The 20845-nt window shown below is 42.5% G+C and overlaps 1 protein-coding gene across 1 annotated transcript in view; it reads right to left on the bottom strand.

The window, feature by feature from the left end:
• Positions 1 to 20845, bottom strand: part of col14a1a (collagen, type XIV, alpha 1a) — a 137538-nt gene that overhangs the window by 48904 nt on the left and 67789 nt on the right. Inside the window, exons 23-31 of the mRNA XM_071901633.2 lie at positions 19283 to 19429; positions 16893 to 16967; positions 13556 to 13695; positions 10703 to 10826; positions 3305 to 3448; positions 2619 to 2783; positions 2313 to 2351; positions 2008 to 2146; positions 3 to 145 (exon numbers count right to left, since the gene is read on the bottom strand). Of these exons, the coding sequence (XP_071757734.1) occupies positions 3 to 145; positions 2008 to 2146; positions 2313 to 2351; positions 2619 to 2783; positions 3305 to 3448; positions 10703 to 10826; positions 13556 to 13695; positions 16893 to 16967; positions 19283 to 19429 (1116 nt within the window). The remainder of the gene's footprint in view (positions 1 to 2; positions 146 to 2007; positions 2147 to 2312; positions 2352 to 2618; positions 2784 to 3304; positions 3449 to 10702; positions 10827 to 13555; positions 13696 to 16892; positions 16968 to 19282; positions 19430 to 20845) is intronic.

The raw sequence follows: 20845 nt of genomic DNA, 5'->3' as shown, positions 1-20845 counted from the left end.
ACTGTCCAGGATGAGTCCCACCAACGGCTCGTTGTCCTTGTTGAGGATTTCCCACAATGCAAAGGGCTCCTGTGGGGTCTCAGGAAGTAGACGGAGCATCATAGAGATGGTGTAGTCAGAGGGTAAGCCTTCAGGGTGGAGGTACCTAATGCACACACACACACACACACACACACAGAGGGATATTCATCTTAGCTGTGCCCTAAATAAGCAAGGACTTGAAACCCTTAATGAACGTGGAAACTCTTAATGAAACCTGAAGCTGTGACCTTAGCACCTTTAATCTTTGTCAACACCTTAGTAAATACCAATTGAGCGCAGTCTTAACCAAAATATATTCTATAACAGCTCCTACAAGGCCCCAGTGTGAGCTATATAAAATCCAGATGATTCAAACAGATATATGATCTATATAGGATCCATATGGGGGAAAACAGACATGTGATCCTTAATAGTCTGAGCTTATGTTTGGGGTGGTCTCTGTGCTGCTCAGGTCAGCTTGGACAAATTAGGCTATTAAGACTGGCAATCATCTACTACCATAGCAAAGAACTCACAGAGAGTCTATTACATTGGCAAAAATGTGGCGTTTCAACAACCGTTCATGGCTGACTGTCGGATTTTCTGTCGGAAATACACAAATTCATAGCTGATTTTGATTTCTAACATGAAATAGCTGAGCTGGTGGTGTAACCAGCCTTCTATAAATCTGAGAATAAATGTGTGTAATTATGTTTCTGCCTCTTTATATACACAGATTGTTATTGGCAAATCTATGCAAATTTTTTACATGAGGCCCCAGGACATATGCAGTTTTCACAGTTTTTCTGTGATTACTGTGACACAACACGTTTGATTTAGCAGTGGCTTTTCTGAAAAATTGTCAAAAGTCAATTTGCTCCATTTTCTGTGTTAATGTGCTGTAAGAATTACAGGGATTAGTGAAAATTGCATGTCAAATAAATTATTGCAACGAGCTACTTCCTGATTAGTCTTTTCATTAGACTGTTCCTTATGGTAAAAATGTCACGATTTGTGAAAATTGCATTCCCTGTTGTTTTTTAAGAGGATCTGAGGGGCATTCTGCAGTAAATTTGCGGTAATAGGTCAAAGTAACACCTCCTTGTTATATTTGTGGCGGCTACTTAAAAAAATGTTAGTTTCCTGAAGTGACTGATATAGGATGCATACAGTATATTTAGATTAAATCATCAGATTAATGTGTGGCAGCTAGACAGAAAAAGGCTCAAAATTGTACAATCTTCAGGGATCACTGCTCTTGGCTGTTAGCGTTGGCGGGAAGCACTGTTTGTGGGACGTGCAAGACAGCAAATATAACACAGCCCAGGTGCGACTTGAACCCTGGTGTCTTAGATAAACCAAACAAAGACACAGTACTATTAATCCAAGAGGAAATCTTTGAGATGTGAGGGCGAAATGTTTATGTTAGTTCTCCTGTGGTTTGCTATTAGCGAGAAAGTCAAGTCATTTTCATTGGCAGTAACGCTGAATAGTTCAAGGACCCTGTGTGTACCTCTGGCTGATAATTCAAAGTGCTCTGGTGTTTGTGTCCTGCTGGCCACTAACAGTTACCACGCCCCATTTCCAGTAGAGTCTCCAGTAGAGGAAGGGAGTGTCTCTTTGCAAGAAAACATGGATGGATAAACACGGACTAGGCTGAAAATAACTCTTTGAAACACTAAGGCTAAGAAACTCAAGCTAAAATGGTTGTGTGTAGGATTGGATAGCATGCACTGATTGTACTGGACTCACCCACCACCTGTATAGCATGACAGGTGACACCCTCGCTATATTCTAACTAAGTAACTCACTGCATTACTTACCATGTAATTAACTACCAACTACCTACATAATCTATGTTAACTTGGGTGTTGGGTTGTGGTACCAGTGTATCACAGTGTAGTCTCCAACAGGGGATGCTTTTGAAGGAAGCTAGTAAGTATTTATTATAAACTAATTAGCTGACTAACTAACTAATTAACCTACTTGGTGGGCTGTGACACCAGGGCGTCTCGGTGTAACCTGTAGCAGGGGAAGCTGTTGAATGAACCCGGCTCCAGAGAAACTCCAGGCACAGTGCTGTACTCCTTCTCTACAAGGCCAAACTTCTCCATCATACGGAAACCTGCAGGAGACATCAGCATCATCATCACCATCATCATCATCATCATCATCATCATCACCACCATCCTCCTCCTCCTGGTCACCATCGTTAGCACTATCATTACAGTGGATGGACGCTCTGTGAATGCTATGTGTTCTGGATTGTTTCTGTGATTTCCAGGTCTTACCTGCCATTGTATTGCCACTCATTAGAACTGATGGACAAGCTGAAAGATAGAAAAGAAAGATAGTCTGTTAATTCATCCCCAGTATTTCAAATTCTCAAACAAATTAATTACACGTTCACTCCCCTATTCACCTCCCCAGTCAAGGACTACCTTTCTCTGCCAACATGCATCATTTCTCTTTTCTCTGTCAGCCTCTGTCACTCTGTCTGTATATGTCCGACTCTTTCTCACTCTCTTTGTTCCCCTTTCTCTTTTTCTCCCTCTTTCTCTTTCTCTCTCTCATACACACAAGGTTGTGTTACTCACTAGCAGTAGCGGCCTCGCAGACAAAGGTAATGAGCTGCTCTTCTATTTTCTTCACAGCATCCAAATCATCCACGAAGAAGACGTGTCTATCGCTGGGCTTGCTGGCTATGTTCACCAGCTCCCCGTAGTCGGCATCCGCAAAGCCAATGGCAAAGATAATATAGCCTGGGAATGGAGTGAAACAGGAAGATTCATTACATGTTTAAAGCCAATGGAAAAGATAATGCAGCCTGGGAATGAAACGCATGGTTAGAGTTATAGGTTTCCAACCAATGGACGAAGTGTCAGATAGCCTATAACAGTAAAATGTGGCAAATATACAGCCTGCAAGAATAATACATCGTTAAAGTCATAGCTGTATAACCAATTGCTAATATAATGTGTAAAACATTGGTTAGGGTGGGGTTGGTGGTGAGGGGGTGGGGGGATGGTTTGCGGCGTCTCGTTTTACAGCACATATTTATTCCATCTTGTCTGTGACTACAGAGTATGGGAAAATACAAAGGACAATGCCACACCATCCATCTCATTAATTTCAACAAATCACATACATCCAGTGTCAAAAAGTTACCAATCTATTTAAGAAACTTTTTTTCACTTTTTTCACTTTTGACACTTCTAGTACAGCACTTTTACAAATCAGTGATGTCGTTATTGATATGTGTATCTGTCTGGAAAATACCCACCCTCCATCTGCATCTCCTTGGAGATTTTGTTGACGTCGTCTTGGGAACGGCCATCAGTCAGGACAACCAAGACCTTGGGAACGCCCCTTCTGGCCCCTCCCTCTGGGGTGAAAATGGACTCCTTCACATGCTTGATGGCCCGACCTGATAGGAGAGAAAGATAGATCAATCAAATAAGCAGCCATTAGAACCCTGTCCATGCCGCTTCTAGCTGATATGAAGCTATACTTCTTCTAAGTCTGGCTATGTCCAATATGTCAGTCAATCAATTAACCAATAGATCCCAGGAAATCAGGTGCATGAATTGAGTGATGAGTGCTCTCCCTTCCTTCAACAACTATCACCAAAATTATTTAGCAAAGTTTTATCAAAGCTGTTACATACAGTATGTTAATTAAGTTGTCAAAAATTGCCATTAAGATGGATAATGTCTAAGGCTCAGCATGACTAAGGAGTTTTATTCAAGTATGGTCCTTTAGTACCATATTAATGTACTTGCACTTTTTTATTATTTCAATTTAGGGAAACTTAACAATTGATTTGCGGGACAATTACTTATTCAATAAAAGCATTTCTACTTTTTCCTCGCACTGTTAAGAAGAAACTGTTATTGAGCCCATAATTATTATATGGCACTGAGTAACTTAAAGGCTCCTAAAAACAGATTAACATGTAAATCATTGCTGCAAGCCCCTAAAAAATACTCCAATGCAATTCTGAAGAAAAAAAAAATCCAATTGAATACCAAGGTGAAACAAACTCGGGGGCAAGTTATTATGCTCTGTTATACTTGTATTATGCCATGAGCCCCTCTCTCCACTGCTGACAACTGAAGTGAACTCGACTGCAACTGAACCAATAAACTCTGAACAGATGATGATTGTGATCATCGTCGTCAGAGGGTAACAGTGTTATTCAGAGCCACGGTCCAGTCACCCAAAGTTACAGGACAAACTGACTGACCAATTTACAAAATAAAGTGCATGCAAGCCAACACATAAGCACTCCCCCATACACACACAGGTGATTTTTATTTAACATCAATATCTGCATATTGTCCACCAGGATCTGTATTAATAGTTCATATAGATCATACTAATTTCAATGTGACCTTTTCATAATTAAATGGACAATCACTAGCATTAGCCTAATCCGCTCCCTCTGTCCTTCTTCATATGTGTGTGTGTGTGTGTGTGTGTGTGTGTGTGTGTGTGTGTGGGAGAGGGGGGGGTTGAGGTATAAAGAGAGGTATTACTGAGTATCTAGGGAACTTGGTAACAAAGCCAATACCAGACAAGAACCGATGCAGCAAATGGCCCATCGGTTGACCGACCACATATTGCACGTGTGTGAGTGTGTGGTGTGCATGTGTGTGTGTGTAAGAAAGTGTGTGAGTGTATTTATGTGTGTATGGTGTGTGCCATGTAATCCTCCTCTCTCTCTGTCCCAATTTCTAACCAAACCACCCCCCCTCCACCTCCCTGTCTGGGTCTATTTCGATGCTGAGCTGTCAGTGAAGACAAATGATGGAGTGCTGGCCTGTAAAGTGTTGTGTTGTCAGATATCTGCCAGTAATACATCTGCTTCTACACTGTCCTCTGATCACGCCGGGTCAGACTGGAATTACAGCAGCTACCCAGGCATGAAGTGAGACACAGGACAGAGCGGGGCAGATGAGAAGACATAGAGAGTAGAGGAAGAAGGTAAGGAGGAAGGGAAGAGATAGGAGGAAAGAAGAAGAGAGGGGTCAGGTGCACGAGAAGCGAAAGACAGAGAGGGTAAGAAAGACCAAAAAAAAAAAAAAAAGGAAGGAAGGTGCCCATGGGTCTTGGGTTCAAGAGCCCATCATCAATCAGCTGTCCCTCTCTGTGTGTCCATGCTGCATGTGTGAAATAATCCGTGTCTTCCATCAATTCTCAGTTTGGTTCTTTCTCTTTAGATTTAGCCTCCAGTCAAAGAACAGTTTACTGGTCTCGGTGAAACAATCCAAACTGTTCAACTGAGAACAGAGACACTGTAGAACAGAAGCAACTCTATATGAGAAAACAGAAATAAAATCGTTTAAACAATTTCTCCTTATTTAGCATCCAAAGCCTTGGTGTAGCTTAATCCCTTGTTCTAACAGTGAGACCCTTTTTCCCTCTCTGGCTTCTTGTGACTGCAGGTGAAATCAGTATTAGAAGAAATTCGAACACTTTCACTCTGTTATTATGAACTCAAAGAGCTATGAAATCCTCTAATCTTCGAAAAGTCAATTTTAAGAATTAAAGGAAGAAAGCCGGATTATCAAATACATTATTGAAACTATACAATGGATTTTGAATGGGTTTCATTGGCCTTTAGAGCACTGATGCTTCCTCAACCCATAAAAGACCTTATAAACCTTTAATTCAAGAATGAAAATCACAAAATGGCCATGAGGTTCTCACACAACAGCAACGCTATGGTTGAAGCAGGAAGGAGTACGACTGGCTAAATAAATGATAGAACGGGGCCAGTCATGTCCTGACTAATCTCTTTGTGTGAATATATTACTGAACAGTTAAGGATTAACAGTAATACTGCTGCAGATACTGGAAGTCAATCACCACAACACACACAGACACACACACACACACACACATGCATACAGAGGGATTAACTGCAATACGACTGTAGTGACTGGAAATCAATCACCCAACACATTTGCCCACAAGCACATATGGATACACACACACACACACACACACACGCTCAGTCTGAATATACAGTCAGGCAGAGTCAGGGATTAGCACAAATAAGTATGCAGATCATGAAAATCAATCATCCAAAGACACACACACACACACACACACACACACACACACACACACACACACACACACACACACACACACACACATACATACATACAATATATACATACAATATATAGTATATATACAGTATATATACAGTTGAGGTCAAAAGTTTACATACACTTGTAAGGGACATGTATGTCATGGCAGTTGGGGGATTTCAATTAATTCTGCAACTGTTCTTCTGTGACAGAATGATTGGGAAATGTACCTCTTCCGTCATGAAAAACAAACACAAGTTTGGTTTCTTTCATAAATTTGTTGTGGGTCTTCTGAAAATATGACAAAATCTGATGGGTCAAAAATATACATACAGCAACCTATATTATAAATTTGGTGGCGTAGAAAGTTCTAAAATGTCATTTCACTTCATGAGATTGTCTCTTAACTTGTTGTTAGTGATTGTGATTGACTACAGCTGGTAACTTCTCTGTGCCTGTATAAATAGGGCTTGTTTGACTGCACGCATTAGATTGAGCCACAAACATCACAATGGGAAAGTCCAAAGAGTTCAGTAGCCTACAGATCTGAGAAAGCGCATAATAGATTTACACAAGTCAGGAATGTCACTTGGGGCCGTCTCAAAGCAACTTCAGGTCCCAAGATCATCAGTGCAAACAATTGTTCGTAAGTACAAAGTACTGGGAACAGTGGTCTCTTTGCCAAGGTCTGGAAGAAAACCCAAACTGTCACCCTCTGCTGAGAGAAAATTGGTCCGGATGGTCAGATGTAATCCAAGAATCACCAAAAAACAGGTCTGCCATGATTTAGAAGCTGCTGGAACACAGGTGTCACTGTCCACAGTCAAGCAAGTTCTACATCGCCATGGGCTGAGAGGCTACTGTGCAAGACAGAAGCCCCTGCTCCAAAATCGGCACCTTAAAGCTCGACTCAAGTTTGTTGCTGATCACATGGACAAACAAAAATCCTTCTGGAGGAGAGTTTTGTGGTCAGATGAAACAAAGATTGAGTTATTTGGCCACAATGACAAGAAGTATGTTTGGAGGAGAAAAGGTGAGGCATTCAACCCTAAGAACACTGTACCTACTGTCAAGTATAGTGGTGCTATAGGTATATCATGCTCTAGGGCTGTTTTGCTGCCAGTGGAACTGGTGCATTGCAGAAAGTGGATGGAATAATGAAGAAGGAAGATTACCTCAGAATTCTTCAGGACAACATCAAACCATCAGCTAGAAAGTTAAATCTTGGACAAAATGGGGTGTTCCAACAGGACAATGACCCTAAACACACATCAAAAGTGGTTTGGGGATGGCTAAATCAAGCTAAAATTAAGGTTTTGGAATGGCCTTCCCAGAGTCCTGACCTCAACCCCATTGAAAATATGTGGAGTGTCCTGAAAAGACGAGAGAACCAAATTTGGTTGCACTCTACCAATTCTGCCAAGAAGAGCAGTCAAAGATACAACCAGAATTCTGCCAGAAGCTTGCTGATGGCCACCAAAAGTGGCTGATTGAGGTGAAAAGGGCTAAGGGACATGCAACCAAATACTAGCTGTGCTGTATGTATATTTTTGACCCATTACATTTTGTTACATTTTCAGAAGACACACAATAAATTTGTTAAAGAAACCAAATTTGTGAATGTTTTTTGTGAAAAAGGAAGTGCGTTTTCCAATCATTCTGTTACAGAAAAAAAACAGCTGCAGAAATAATTGAAATCCCAATACTGCCATAATATACATGTCCCTTACAAGTGTATGTAAACTTTTGACCTCAACTGTATGTATGTATAGGGATAATGACTATTACAACAGCAGCTACTTTAAATCAATCATTCCCACACCAAGGCAGACTAATGCCTTAATGAACAAATGCATAATGAGAGGCCAAATCCCAGCATATCAGCTTCAACACACTGAATCCTCAGCATGCTCTTGTCCTCACACTCGTGTGGGAGTGGGAACTGGGAGTGTAAAGGAATTCCAACAGAGATTGTAGAGTCTAAAAGCGCTGCATCATTTACATACGTAGCATTCTGTATAGAGAAGAGGGCTTATGACTGAAGGTTTGCCTGGATGGAAAGTGCATGAGTAACGTTCTCCCCCCTCACAGAACAACAACCTCTGAGGCGCCCGAGAACGAGGCACTTAACCCCCAGTTGTTCCAGCGGAGCGGCTCTGCGGCCGGCCGGCCAAGATAGTGGGGCTACTGGGCAGCTCCCAGATGTGAATGTGTGGAAGTGTGACGCAGGGTGCTGCTGGAAACAAACCTTCCCTGAATAAATCAAGGTTAAAAATGTTTTGGGTCGGGGCGTCCTGGTGGCTCAGTGGTCTGAGGCTCATACCATGTCACAGCGACGTCCTGGAATCCGGCCCAGGACCTTTGTTGCATGTCATCAATCTCTCTCTCTCTCCTGATCTTTCCTGTCTCTCTTCGCTTACATCTATCTAATGAAAAAAATAAAACTATACAGCGATCTCAATCAAAAGTAAACTTTTCTGGAATTGAGAGAAACTGGTTAATTTTTGCTGTTGTACTTTTGTGTACATTTTACTCTGCATTTTCAATGTGTTGGCCTGGTCCCAGGGTCACGGGACATTTTACCCACATAGGGGATAAAGTCAGCTGTCAATTACAGTGAAAACATCCAACATGGCATTAAAGCGATGTGGTTTCTTGTCGGTTAACAGCAATATTCAGTTCTTCCCCATCTACACAGACACTACTGCCAAAGGCTAAGGGTTAAAGAGACAGAAAGATGCAGTCCTCTATTTGAGGGCTTTGGGGGATTGAGGCAGAGTCAGGGGCCTTGAGAGGATCTCTGAGGAGTTTTAGAAAGAAAAAAAGGAATAGTTTGGGTTTGGACAGAAAAAAGGAGTTTAGGGGTCCAGTGGTAAGCCTCAGTCCTGAACGCCAGAGAAAACGCTGTCCACATCCCAAAGGATCAGAGGAGCAAGATGTTTGTAGGGAGGTCTAGGCACAATCACAACCAGTGTATATATACTGTATGTGCATGCACGTGTGTGTTTGTGTGTGTGTGTGTGTGTGTGTGTGTGTGTGTGTGTGTGTGTGTGTGTGTGTGTGTGTGTGAGAGAGAGAGAGAGAGAGAAAGCGATATGTATGAATGGTGTTGTATTTATATCCTAGTACCACATTAGCATACAGATTCACAGCGCATTGGGAGTAACTACCAAAACAAACTAATGCATGAATAAAAAACACATTATACAGAACAGGCAAATAATCTACAGTAAGATGCACAGGATTTAGCCTGAAATAGGAGTGGAAAAGCACAGAAATGTAAAATGAATAATTTAGCCCCATATACAGTGCAGGAAATATTGTATATTACAATGCATACAGTTGGTTTGAAATAATGCATAAATGAAAATGCCATGAGAAGTGCAAGATATACTAGGGAAGAATTACTGTATATTGGCAATATAATATGCATTACTATGGACTAGAGCAATGCATTTCAAGTGAAAGACCTGGATTTGTGAAATAATTAAAAAGATATTTCTCTGTGAAATAAGCTGTGAGGGTTTCTCTAGTGGAAATAAGGACATTGTGAAGAATAGAGAGAGTTTTTCAGCTAGTGAAGAAGATGAATTCTACGCTGAGGCACCCAGGGCAGCGTAAGTGTGTGTGCATATGTGTGTGTGTGCGTCGCTGAGAGAGAGTTTGTGTGTGTGTGTGTGTGTGTGTGTGTGTGTGTGTGTGGCTGTGTGCTAGCCTAACCTTGTGGGAGCTGGCTGCCTCGTCTTTCCTTTTGTGTAGAGAAGATGAAATTTCATGGTTTATTCTCTGTTCTGCTGTAGATCACACATACACACACACTGTCCTGTCAGCTAAAACACCACCTGTTTCCACGTGCTAAACTAGAAGGGAAGTGTGTGTGTGACAGCGAGTGTGTGTGTGTGTGTGTGCGTGTGTGTGTGCGCGTGTGTTTGGGGATGAGGGTAGGGATGAGGAAGGAAGGTGGAGAGAGAGGTTAACAGAGGAGAGAGAACTGGGACAGAGGGAGAGGAGGGAGTTGGAGGTAAACAAGAGAGGAAAGGATAAAAAAAAGGAGGAATGCAGAGAGGAAGTAAGGACAAACAAACAAACAATGGAGAGTGAGAAGAAAGGAGAGCAGGGGAGAGGGGGATTAAAGGGAAAACAAGGGGAGACGGGGAGAGAATAGAAGGACAGAGGAGAGGACAGTGGGAGGGAGGCAAGGGAGGAGGGGAGACGGAGAAAGAATGTGGATGGAGAGAGCAGAGAAGGAGGGAGAGGAGATGATAGTAACTGCAGTAAGTGAGAGTGTTGCACCTTGAAAACAGATATTCACAACCCAAACTGGTTGTTTGGAATCCTGATCCTAAATGAGTCTTCTTCTCTGCAGTGAGTGATAGTTTCAGCAAGTGTCGCGAAGCCGTTTCAGAGAAAAATTGACATTTTTATGGAGCTATCCCAAATTTCACATCTGCACGCATGCTTTCTCAAAGTCTGTTCATCAAGCCCATAAGTGCAAATACCATCGTGGCCATGCTGAGCGTTATCTACTACTACTACAACAGCGCTCCTACTAATGCAGCTACTACTCCTGTTGTCCCGACCTGTTTTGGTGTTTCCTCCCTTGTATCTGATCCTCTGGATGGCTTCCAACAGCGCTTCCTTGTTGCCATGGGAACTCAGCTGGAACTCTGTCCGTGCATCGTCACTGAACTGAGCGATGGCCACCTAGAGAGAAAGAGAGAGAGAGAGAGAGAGAGGTGAAAGAAGTCAAAATCACATGTCAAATCAAATTATATCAAGCTACATTCCCCTGGACGTCCATTGTTTCAAATTTACCCTCAGGCAGGTTGACTGACCTCCCTTTCCGGTTTTCAACAATGCTCTGCTTCATGTCCATATATTTACACACATTCACACCTGGCAGCTGCTAAGTCTGCTGGTTCTGTGCCTTGCTCAATGGCACATGAGCAGTATGAGGGCGACATTATCAAGCCTACTAGCCTGGATCCCCGAACTTTCTTCACAGTTTTGGTATTTCAACCAACAATCTTTTGATCACAAGTTCGCTTCTCTAAAGCCAACGCTGCATACAGTCAGTGCACAAAACATTAGGAACGCCTTCCAAAAGTTGAGTTTGAACATTATCTAAAGGTTTAAAAAATCCTTCTTCAACTTGCCTTCCCTTCATCTTCATCTTGTGGATTTACTGTAATAGGTGAAACCAAAAATGGATCGCAGCTTTCGCCTTTTTTTTCACCTGGTCAGGCAATATTTCGCACACTGAGCATGTGAAATAAAAGCTCTTGTTGCCAAATGGGAATATCAGACTATATCCTCATTTTATGAAAAACTCTTTAAGCGCTACGTGAAAATGCACTGAAATATATATACCCAGACTCCAAAATCAGAGCCATAATCAATCTAATTGCCTTACTCTAAGAAGGCAAACAACTATCATTACCTCCAGACTGGTAATGGTGCTGTTGTTGGCTGGGGCTAGTCTACATTCACCAGCCAACTCTCTCTTTACTGTACAGCCAACTCTCTCACATTACAGCCAATGTTTTGCTCTGGGTAGCCTACAGTACTGCCAGTGGGTTAGGGGGTACAGTGAGGGTAGCCCACTGCATAACAGCACACATTACACAGATGAAATAGGACGGTTTAGCGGGCACTACTGCAGTGAGTGACAAATGAACCAACAGAGGTCTAATGACATGGTGTGGGGTTATGTGGGCCAGGATCACTGAGGAATTTACATAACAGTTAGCGAAAGCAACAGGGAACCACTGGCCGGGTCTGAGCCTGGCAAAGCTATATTTCCCTGGTCTCTCTTCACAGATGAACCTGATCCATGAGAAACCCTCTGAGGCAGTGGAGATGGGTAATATTTACTGTGGCAAGGGTGAGGAACCGGCAACTGGAGAAATAAAAATGCAAATGAAATAGTGGGCTTTAAGAGACAAAATCAGAATAACAAAATACGTTTTGGCTATAATTCTGCTCTTGTTAAAATGATGTTAAAATGGTCAAAATATTGCTTATAGTGGATTTTACACTTTGCTTTAAGATGACAGTTCTCCCAGTGTCCTACGCTCTAAAGCCAGTGCCTGAACCACTAGCTCCTCTACTATCTCCTCTATTAGAGAGTAAACTAAATGTTTTCTGGCAATAAAAACAATAAGCAGAGTTTGGCTAACAATGCTCAGCAACAAAACTCACTGGGGGTTTAAAGTTCTCCCTCCACTTTCACTTTTCTCAACTTTTATATAGATACAAGGCTGTGGCCATGCTGATTTCTCAGGGGATAGCAAAAGATAAATGAGTGAAATTCTACTCTGGATCATCCTCCCAACAATAAATGCCAGCAGCAGCAGCAGCAGCAGCAGCAGCCTCCTTTCCTGAAACAATAAATGAGGCAAACACACATTGGTTAAACGGAGAAAGGACAACCTCTGATTGTTCAAGGTTCTGATTAGGGAAGATCGTAACATTGTTCAGTTTGAGCACCACACACTGATTTAGTGTTTCTGAAGGATGGCTGTTTCAGTGTGAAAAGAAGCAAAGAGAGTAAAGCAAAATGAAGAGAAACATAAACTGAGAATAAGTGCCAGGTTACAGAAAAAAGGCTACCAATCCTGGGAAAGCTGCCGATATAGAGCGATATAACAGTCCATCCTTCCATTATGGATGAACAGCAGCCACTTCTCCATTAGCTGTTGAATGGAACTCTTCCCCAGAAAGTTTGGACATATTTGGAAGCAAAGGAAAACGATTTTTTTTCACAAAATGAAGGTTGTCTCTCCCTTGAATGGGCTCTATTCCCACAGATTTTACCATGACATACAATTCTATTATTTTAACATATTTTATTATTTTCAGTGTAGCTACTTAAGTCCAGATCCACAGCATCTGCTTTGCATTCCATTTCCCATGAGCATCCATTTTTCAGGAAGTACATGGGCAATGAGGAGAATTAATCACAAAGAGAGTGAACAAGAATTACAAACTGTGCTGTACTGTACTTCTGTTAAGTCTTATTGTGTCAATGACCATTTATAATTTGACTTTTCTTTTCATCGGCTTGATGCTTATTTATGATAAGTATGTTTTAAATGATGGCTGACTAGACACAAGAACCACAAGAATCACAGCCCATATCAAACCTGCATGCCTGCCTCCCAGTCACAAACATTAATGAGAAAACCAGCACACTTAAGGAGATTCATTGTAGTGTTGTTCAGACCAAGGTGATCAAGATTGCATTTGCACCTAGACATCTTTCCCCTTGCTTCTAGTAATGTTGTAGTGCATTCAAGAAAGGGAAAGAAGTACAAGTATGTGCCCAAAATGTATTCATTAAAATGTCTTTCCTGAATTCTTCCTTTGAGGTCAAACAGGACTGGACAGCTAAGGTAAAATGATAGAGGTGTGGGTGTGGTCACATGACTGACCTGTGTGCCGTCTGGTCCAATCAGATCCAGTGATCCCATGGTGCTGTAGAGGAAGCGTGTGATCTTCAGGAAGTTGTCATCTCCAATGGACCAGGAGCCGTCCACCAGGAACACCAGGTCGGCCTTGGCCTCCTTACACACTAGACAGGCAGACAGACAGAGAGACAGAGAGACAGACAGACAGACAGACAGGCAGACGGACAGACGGACAGACAGACAGAGAGACAGAGAGACAGAGAGACAGACAGGCAGACGGACAGACAGACAGACAGACAGACAGACAGACAGACAGACAGGCAGACGGACAGACGGACAGAGAGACAGACAGACGGACAGACAGGCAGACGGACAGACAGACAGACAGACAGACAGACAGACAGACAGACAGACAGGCAGACAGACAGACAGGCAGGCAGGCAGACAGACAGACAGACAGACAGACAGACAGACAGACAGACAGACAGACAGACAGGCAGACAGAGAGACAGACAGACAGACAGACAGACAGACAGACAGACAGACAGACAGACAGACAGGCAGACAGACAGACAGACAGACAGACAGACAGACAGGCAGACAGACAGGCAGGCAGACAGACAGACAGACAGACAGACAGACAGACAGACAGACAGACAGACAGGCAGACAGACAGACAGACAGACAGGCAGACAGGCAGACAGACAGACAGACAGACAGACAGACAGGCAGACAGACAGACAGACAGACAGACAGGCAGACAGACAGACAGACAGGCAGACAGACAGACAGACAGACAGACAGACAGACAGACAGACAGGCAGACAGACAGACAGGCAGACGGACAGACAGACAGGCAGACGGACAGACAGATAGATTTAGCCAATACAGCATTTTGTCTCTGCATTTAAAAAGTGTAAACTGCATTTATAAAGTGTAAATTTATACACAACAAAGGTCGGTAGAGGACAAAGCATCAGCTGAATGTTAACTAGATGGCTAACACATTCAGACACTTAGTAAATATGCATAGTATGAACCACTGTAAATATACATCCAGTGGACCAGGGTAAATATGCAAAGTCTGGCTCCACTGTTTAATCTGCACACTGCTAAGACTTGATAAGACATAAAGGTAGGCAGTACACTTCCAACTCAGAGTTTCCAACTCTATTGTGTTTTTTTGACCACCTAAATGGGCAATATACAATGCATTTGTGTATTTTTTTTTTGTGCCCATTCATACTCCTGGGTCGATCCTGGGTGCCTTTTCCTTACTTAAGGTTTCTGAATGGCTCCATATAGCCTTATCTTTGCTGCTGCGAAGTTGTTGTGTGGTTTTAGCAAGTTTTCAAACCCCAATTCTGTGCTCAAACCCTCCCCATCGATGATCGTGTCCGCCTCCATAAAAGCCTGCGAAAAATGAAATATGTGGACACGGTGTTTAGGAAGTATGGCTGAAGCTTAGACCTGTGACTGTAATTCTAAAGCCAACAAAGTAGAATATAATATAATAGAATATTTCTTCTAGAAGTATTTTCTACTCTGAAGTGATGCAATTGTTTTTCTGAAGAGACGATGTCATCATAGCATCTTTACAGACCCTCATGAGCTCTCAAGCTTGTCAGAAATGTCAAGTTAAAGGTTAGCAGGAGAATGTTTTGATTAGAAGGTGTAATAAGGTTGCTTCTGAGAAAAGTTGTGATCTGATATTACAAAGAGATCTCTTTCTTCCTCTCCTACCTTTATGTCATTTAGGTGGTCAAAAAAACAATAGAGTTGGAAACTCTGAGTTGGAAGTGTACTGCCTACTTTATGTCTCTCAGACAGAGGTCTGTGGTATGATCTCTCTCACCTCTCCTCTCTTTGTCACTCTCACTCTGCCTCTCTGCCTTTATCCGTCTTTCTCACTTCTCTCTGTCCGTCTCCCTTTGTCAGCCCCCCCTCGTCTCTCTCCCTATTACTCCCTCCCTCTTCTTCTCTCTTCTCACTCTACCCATCACTTTGTCTCACACTCTCCCTCTTGTTGCTCTTTGTTGTCTTTCTCTCTCTCATTCCCTCTCTTTTCAATTCAATGCAATTCAATATGCTTTATTGGCATGAATGTTACACAAACAATATTGCCAAAGCTTCAATTATGATGTTGAATTTGATACAATTTGATACAATTTGATACAATAAGACAAGCAATTTTCTCTCTCTCTGTTACCCCCCCCCCCCCACACACACACACACACACACACACACACACACACACACACCCCTTGCTGTCTGCTCTCCCTGTCTCTCTGGCTCTGTCCTGAATATGGCCCTGAGTAAAGGTTACCTGTCATCACAGATGGAGGGGTTGGTCTGACAAAGGTCAGAAACTTAGACAGAAATGCTTATAGACCAGCCAGCAGGTGTGAGTGTGTGTGTGTGTGTGTGTGTGTGTGTGTCTGTGTGTCTCTCTGTCTGTGTCTGTGCAGATCAACCTTTTACCTGGGCCGTGGGACCATCAGACAGGAACAGAGAAGGCAGAGCATCTGGTGGACGTCTCTCAGTGGCCCATGGTAGCTGTGTGTGTGTGTGTGTGTGTGTGTGTGTTCCTCTACCCTTTATTCTTAATCTTCCTATGTTTGTGAAGCCATTTGGAAAAATCCTATACAGTGAGAATATTTTGCCTGTCTTGCCAGGCGAAGGCATTCGTCCCGAAACATTGGTGCGACTGTCTTGTCCTCAGAAATCATTTTTAGCGTTTCAGTTTGAACTGCAGTTAGTCGAAGTTTAGGGTGAAGGGTCAACTGTTAGGCATTTAGTGGTTATTAAGGATTAGACATTAGTCAACAGAATGATGTAATGAACATTGTTGGGGAAAGATACTTTAAAAAGTAATGAGTTACTTAACTTCTTTACTTACCTATAAAAGTAACTCTTTATTAAAAGTAACTTGTTGGATTACTTTTGTGTAGCTCAAAAACATGCAGCAATATGGCTGACAAGTGTGTTGTTATTGTTTTAAAATGTGATGCAAGACTATTGCTCTTTAAAGTAGTCATTTTTTTGTATTAGCATTAGCATGTTGTCTGCACTGCAAGATTTTCACTTTCTTTCTACTTTTCGGTAATTCCCGTAAACAAAAATTAAACAGTATGAAAGAAAAATCAAAAGAGCTGCATTCTAATTTTAAAAAGTAACTAATAACGGATTACAAGAATTGAAAAAACGATGGCATGAAGTTGCTAGTTAACACAAAAAAGTTATCTGAGTACTCCAACGTGTTACCCCCCAACGCTGGGAATGAATAATACACACAATACAAATGTGTATGTGTGTGTGTGTGTGTGTGTGTGTGTGTGTGTGTGTTTAGTTTCTCACTCACCTTCTTTAGCAGGGGGAATGGTGGGAGGGGGTTCCGTGGCAGGGGGTTCAGTCGGAGCCTGGGTCGGGGCTGGCACTGGACACAACACACACACACACACACACACACACACACACACACAAACACACCAACGGAAACAAGACAAGGTCATCGATCATGATGGCAGTGACAAGTGGCACCATCATTGGCTTTATCTATCCACAGCACACACACATGCGCGCACACACACACACACACACACACACACACACACATACACACACACTTGTCTCGATAAGCTAAGCCATGTTTTGGTACAATGAGAGATAGCACTAGTCAAAGTCCTATTTCTATAAAACTGGAACTCTCCTAATCCTCTTCCTGCCTCCGACAGCAGAGTTTTGGACCTTTCCAGGGAAAAGATTTCTGGTATAATCTGTATTTACAACCTAGGTACATGGAGAGCAAAATACAGCTTTCTGTATTTTGTTCTGTCCATCTATCACTGAGATACAGCAGTCAGATTCCATCTATTTTCTTTCTGTATGTCTTTCTCTTTCCTTCCTTCTACAACTTAGGCATAGCGAAACAATTTTTTATCGATCTAGTATCTCTCTAGCCACCATGTTCTTAAACTATGATTTGGAATCGAAAACAGCCCCTGGGTTTCAGGTTAAGGTGTGCCTCAGCGCCAAGCCAATTACTTTGCAGAAAGCAGTGGGTTCTGTCAAACCAGCGCCAAGACCGTGCGCAGCAAGTAAATCATCTTGGAAAGATTAGAGACTGTGCACCAAGTCAGACAGAGCAGACCAACTTCACACATACAGATAAAATGTCAACAGTAACTCTTGGGGCTGTTGTTGGTGACAAGAGCGATAATTAGCCTCAGTAGTATATAATATACACGATTCACGCATAAACCCAGCTGTATATTTCAGAAAAAACATTGCTTCTGCTGTGAGTATCTCTGCGAATGTGGTAAATGTCCTTGAACAATAAACAGCGGGGTGTCTTGGTGGCTCAGCCGACTAAAGGCGCATACTATGTTTTAGAAACAATACGGTCTGAAAACCGGCTCATTATCGTTGTTAATGTCATCCCCTCTGTCTCTCTATTTCCTGTTTTTCCTATCACCCTCCATTGCGTGCTCTCTAATGAAGTGAAAATGAAGTGAACAAAGTGAACAAAAGTCACAGAGACACACAACAACCACGCTATGGAGTTATTATTCAGTTGTCTTTAATCCACTGCTATCTAAATCTATGGACCAATGCTATCAACTGGAATTCTAGTGTAAGTGTGTGTGTGTGTGTGTGTGTGTGTGTGTGTGTGTGTGTGTGTGTGTGTGTGTGTGTGTGAAGCCTTTCTAACTAAGATGCTGAAATATCAACAGCTGGAGCAGACCATTTCACAGCTAGGCTACAAGTGCAAACTTTTAGTTTTCATATTTGGCAGCCTGGGTCATGTGCACAAGCTAGTTGTGAGGGGCCTTCAGATGGCTGGTCTCCCTAAAAGAAGGGCCAAGCAGTTAGCGAGGTATTGTTCAGTATCTGCTATCATTGGTAGCCGCTCAATATGGAGAAGGCGTTGCTTTTTATACCCTTGAAGTGGATTCTGTCTATTATCCCTCGACCTGCCACTGTTTTCATCCTGTGTGTCTGCAACAATGTGGCTGCCAATCAGGCACTTATGTAACTGACTGACTCAATATCTGATTGCATTAATAGTGTTTATGTCCTTTGTATGCTTGTATTTATGTGGACATAAATAAATATTTTAAATGTGTGGTTGTGTGTGTGTCCATGTATCTATCTATCTATAACCCTGGTAGAGAGCTGAGCTGTCCTGGTCCCTGGGCTGTGCAGTTCACCTCAGCTCATCAGCTGACCAATGAACTGCAACAGCAGCCTCTGGAAGAGAGAGAGGGGGAGAGGGGGAGAGAGAGAGAGAGAGAGAGAGAGAGAGAGAGAGAGAGAGAGAGAGAGAGAGAGAGAGAGAGAAAGAGAGAGGAAGGTGGAAGAAGGCGAAGTTTGCAGAGGCAAGACAGCCACTTGGGACAGCAGGAGGACAACTATGAGGGCAGGAGAGGGTTAAGGGGAGGGAGACAGGAGGGGGTGAGAGAAAGACAGACTTGGAAGAGAGATGGAGAGGCAGAAGAAGAGATGAGATCAGGGGGGTGGCTTGGAGAAAGATGGGAGGGGGAGTTGGAGCAGGAGAGGAGGGAGAAAGGAGAGAAGAGCAATGGCAGGTAAGGGACAGGGAATGGGTAAAATGAGAGGGACAGAGAACAGAGGGGAAGATGAATCAAGAGCCCCCAAAAAGTAAATAAAGGGATGAAAGGTGAAAATAAAAGGAATGCAACTGAAAGAAGCACATGTGTATACTGTATATGTAGAATATTTGCTACATACATGTCATGTCAGTGATGGAGACAGCAGGTCCCTCCATTTCCTGGATCCGGGTGTGAACGCTGATCTGGTATTGGCTACTAGGGGTGAGGTCATAGAAGCACTGCCGGGAAGCCCCGCCTCCAAGGCTCACTTCCTGCCTCTGATCATCTGCAAGTAAACAACAACAAAACAGAAATGACTTATCATGAGAGAAGTTCAGATCAAATGTCAAATCAAGTCGAGTTGCTCCTAATAACACCTTGCTCTTAACATATCACATGTTGAAAATAATACTTTATATCAAGCTTAACAAACAGATGCATTGAAGTATAACCGGAGAAGTTCGTGTTTAGAGTGAACACTTTCATTTCTAAGCTCGATACAAGATTCAAGAACTGCAAGGTTGCCACAGTCGACCTTGTCCTTGATTTCATTTTTCCCCAGAGCAGCACACCAGGTTAGAATTGATTGCACTAAATCAAACTCACCCAGACAAGACTCATAAAACTGCAACACATGTAGCTTTACTCATATATCTGAGCGAAAAATAAGGCAACTAAACACAGTTGTGAATGAAAAAACATAAATGTGTCCAAGTGTAGGAAAATCTGGCTATTGTTCACTGAAACTGACACTGAAATGAACAAAGCCTAGATTTGTTTCCTCTATTCTTGTGACACTTTTAAAAAAAAAAAAATGCTGACTGCCTCTCTTCAGAAAAATGCAAACATTTTATTTTAAAATGCTGTTTTGGGACATCAGACACTCTGAGAGAGAAAGACTGAGAGTGAAAATCATTTATGTTGGCAGCCGAAGACAAGGACAAGCAGACAAACTGGAAACACACGTACACATACACTAATAGCTGCCATTCGTCAGTTTCATTAGCCTAATTCTATTTCCCAACGTGTCTCTCATCCAGGAGAATGACAAATTAGCTCCTCTTCCACGTAGGAAATAACCACAGATAAAGTTTCGGGAAACAGCTTGTTATGGAGAAGGTGCACTTCTCTGTCTGAGAGGGTGTTCAAGCAGCTGGTTGGCTCAGTGTGAGATTAAACCTGATCTCTAAACGACGGCTAGAATATCGGGCTACTACTCAGGCAGGAGGCAGAGACAGACAGAGGTAAATAGAGAGAACCTGAGAAAGGGACGGAAGGAGGGAGAGAGGGAGGGATGGATGGAGGAGGAGGAGGATGGGATGGGTGGGGGGGAGGGACAGAAGGAGTGGGAGAGAGGAGGAAAAGGAGGGAAGAATGGGAGCAAGAGGGGAGGCAGCATGGAGGGTGGGAGGGAAGAAGGAAGAGAAAAATCGTCCTACTTTTTGACAGTAATTGGCAGCAGGGAGTGCGTGAGTGTGTGTGTGTGTATGTATGTGTGTGTGTGTGTGTGTGTGTGTATGTGCCTGCGTACTTGTATGTTACTGTACATGTTTCCTTGATGCATAGGTATTTTTTATTTATCTCTCCATTAATTAGTAGATTTTTACACCAGTAATTGAACTTCTACTGAAGTGAAATTTCAGCAAAGTAAAAGTACTTGCACTTGATTAGGATATTTTAGGACTCCTTCCATTCCTTCGAT

The sequence above is a fragment of the Centroberyx gerrardi genome, chromosome 12 (assembly GCF_048128805.1).
Source record: "Centroberyx gerrardi isolate f3 chromosome 12, fCenGer3.hap1.cur.20231027, whole genome shotgun sequence".
Lineage (NCBI taxonomy): Eukaryota > Metazoa > Chordata > Actinopteri > Beryciformes > Berycidae > Centroberyx > Centroberyx gerrardi.
The sequence above is the reverse complement of the archived record's forward strand: the minus strand, read 5'-3'. Positions and strand labels throughout refer to the sequence as shown.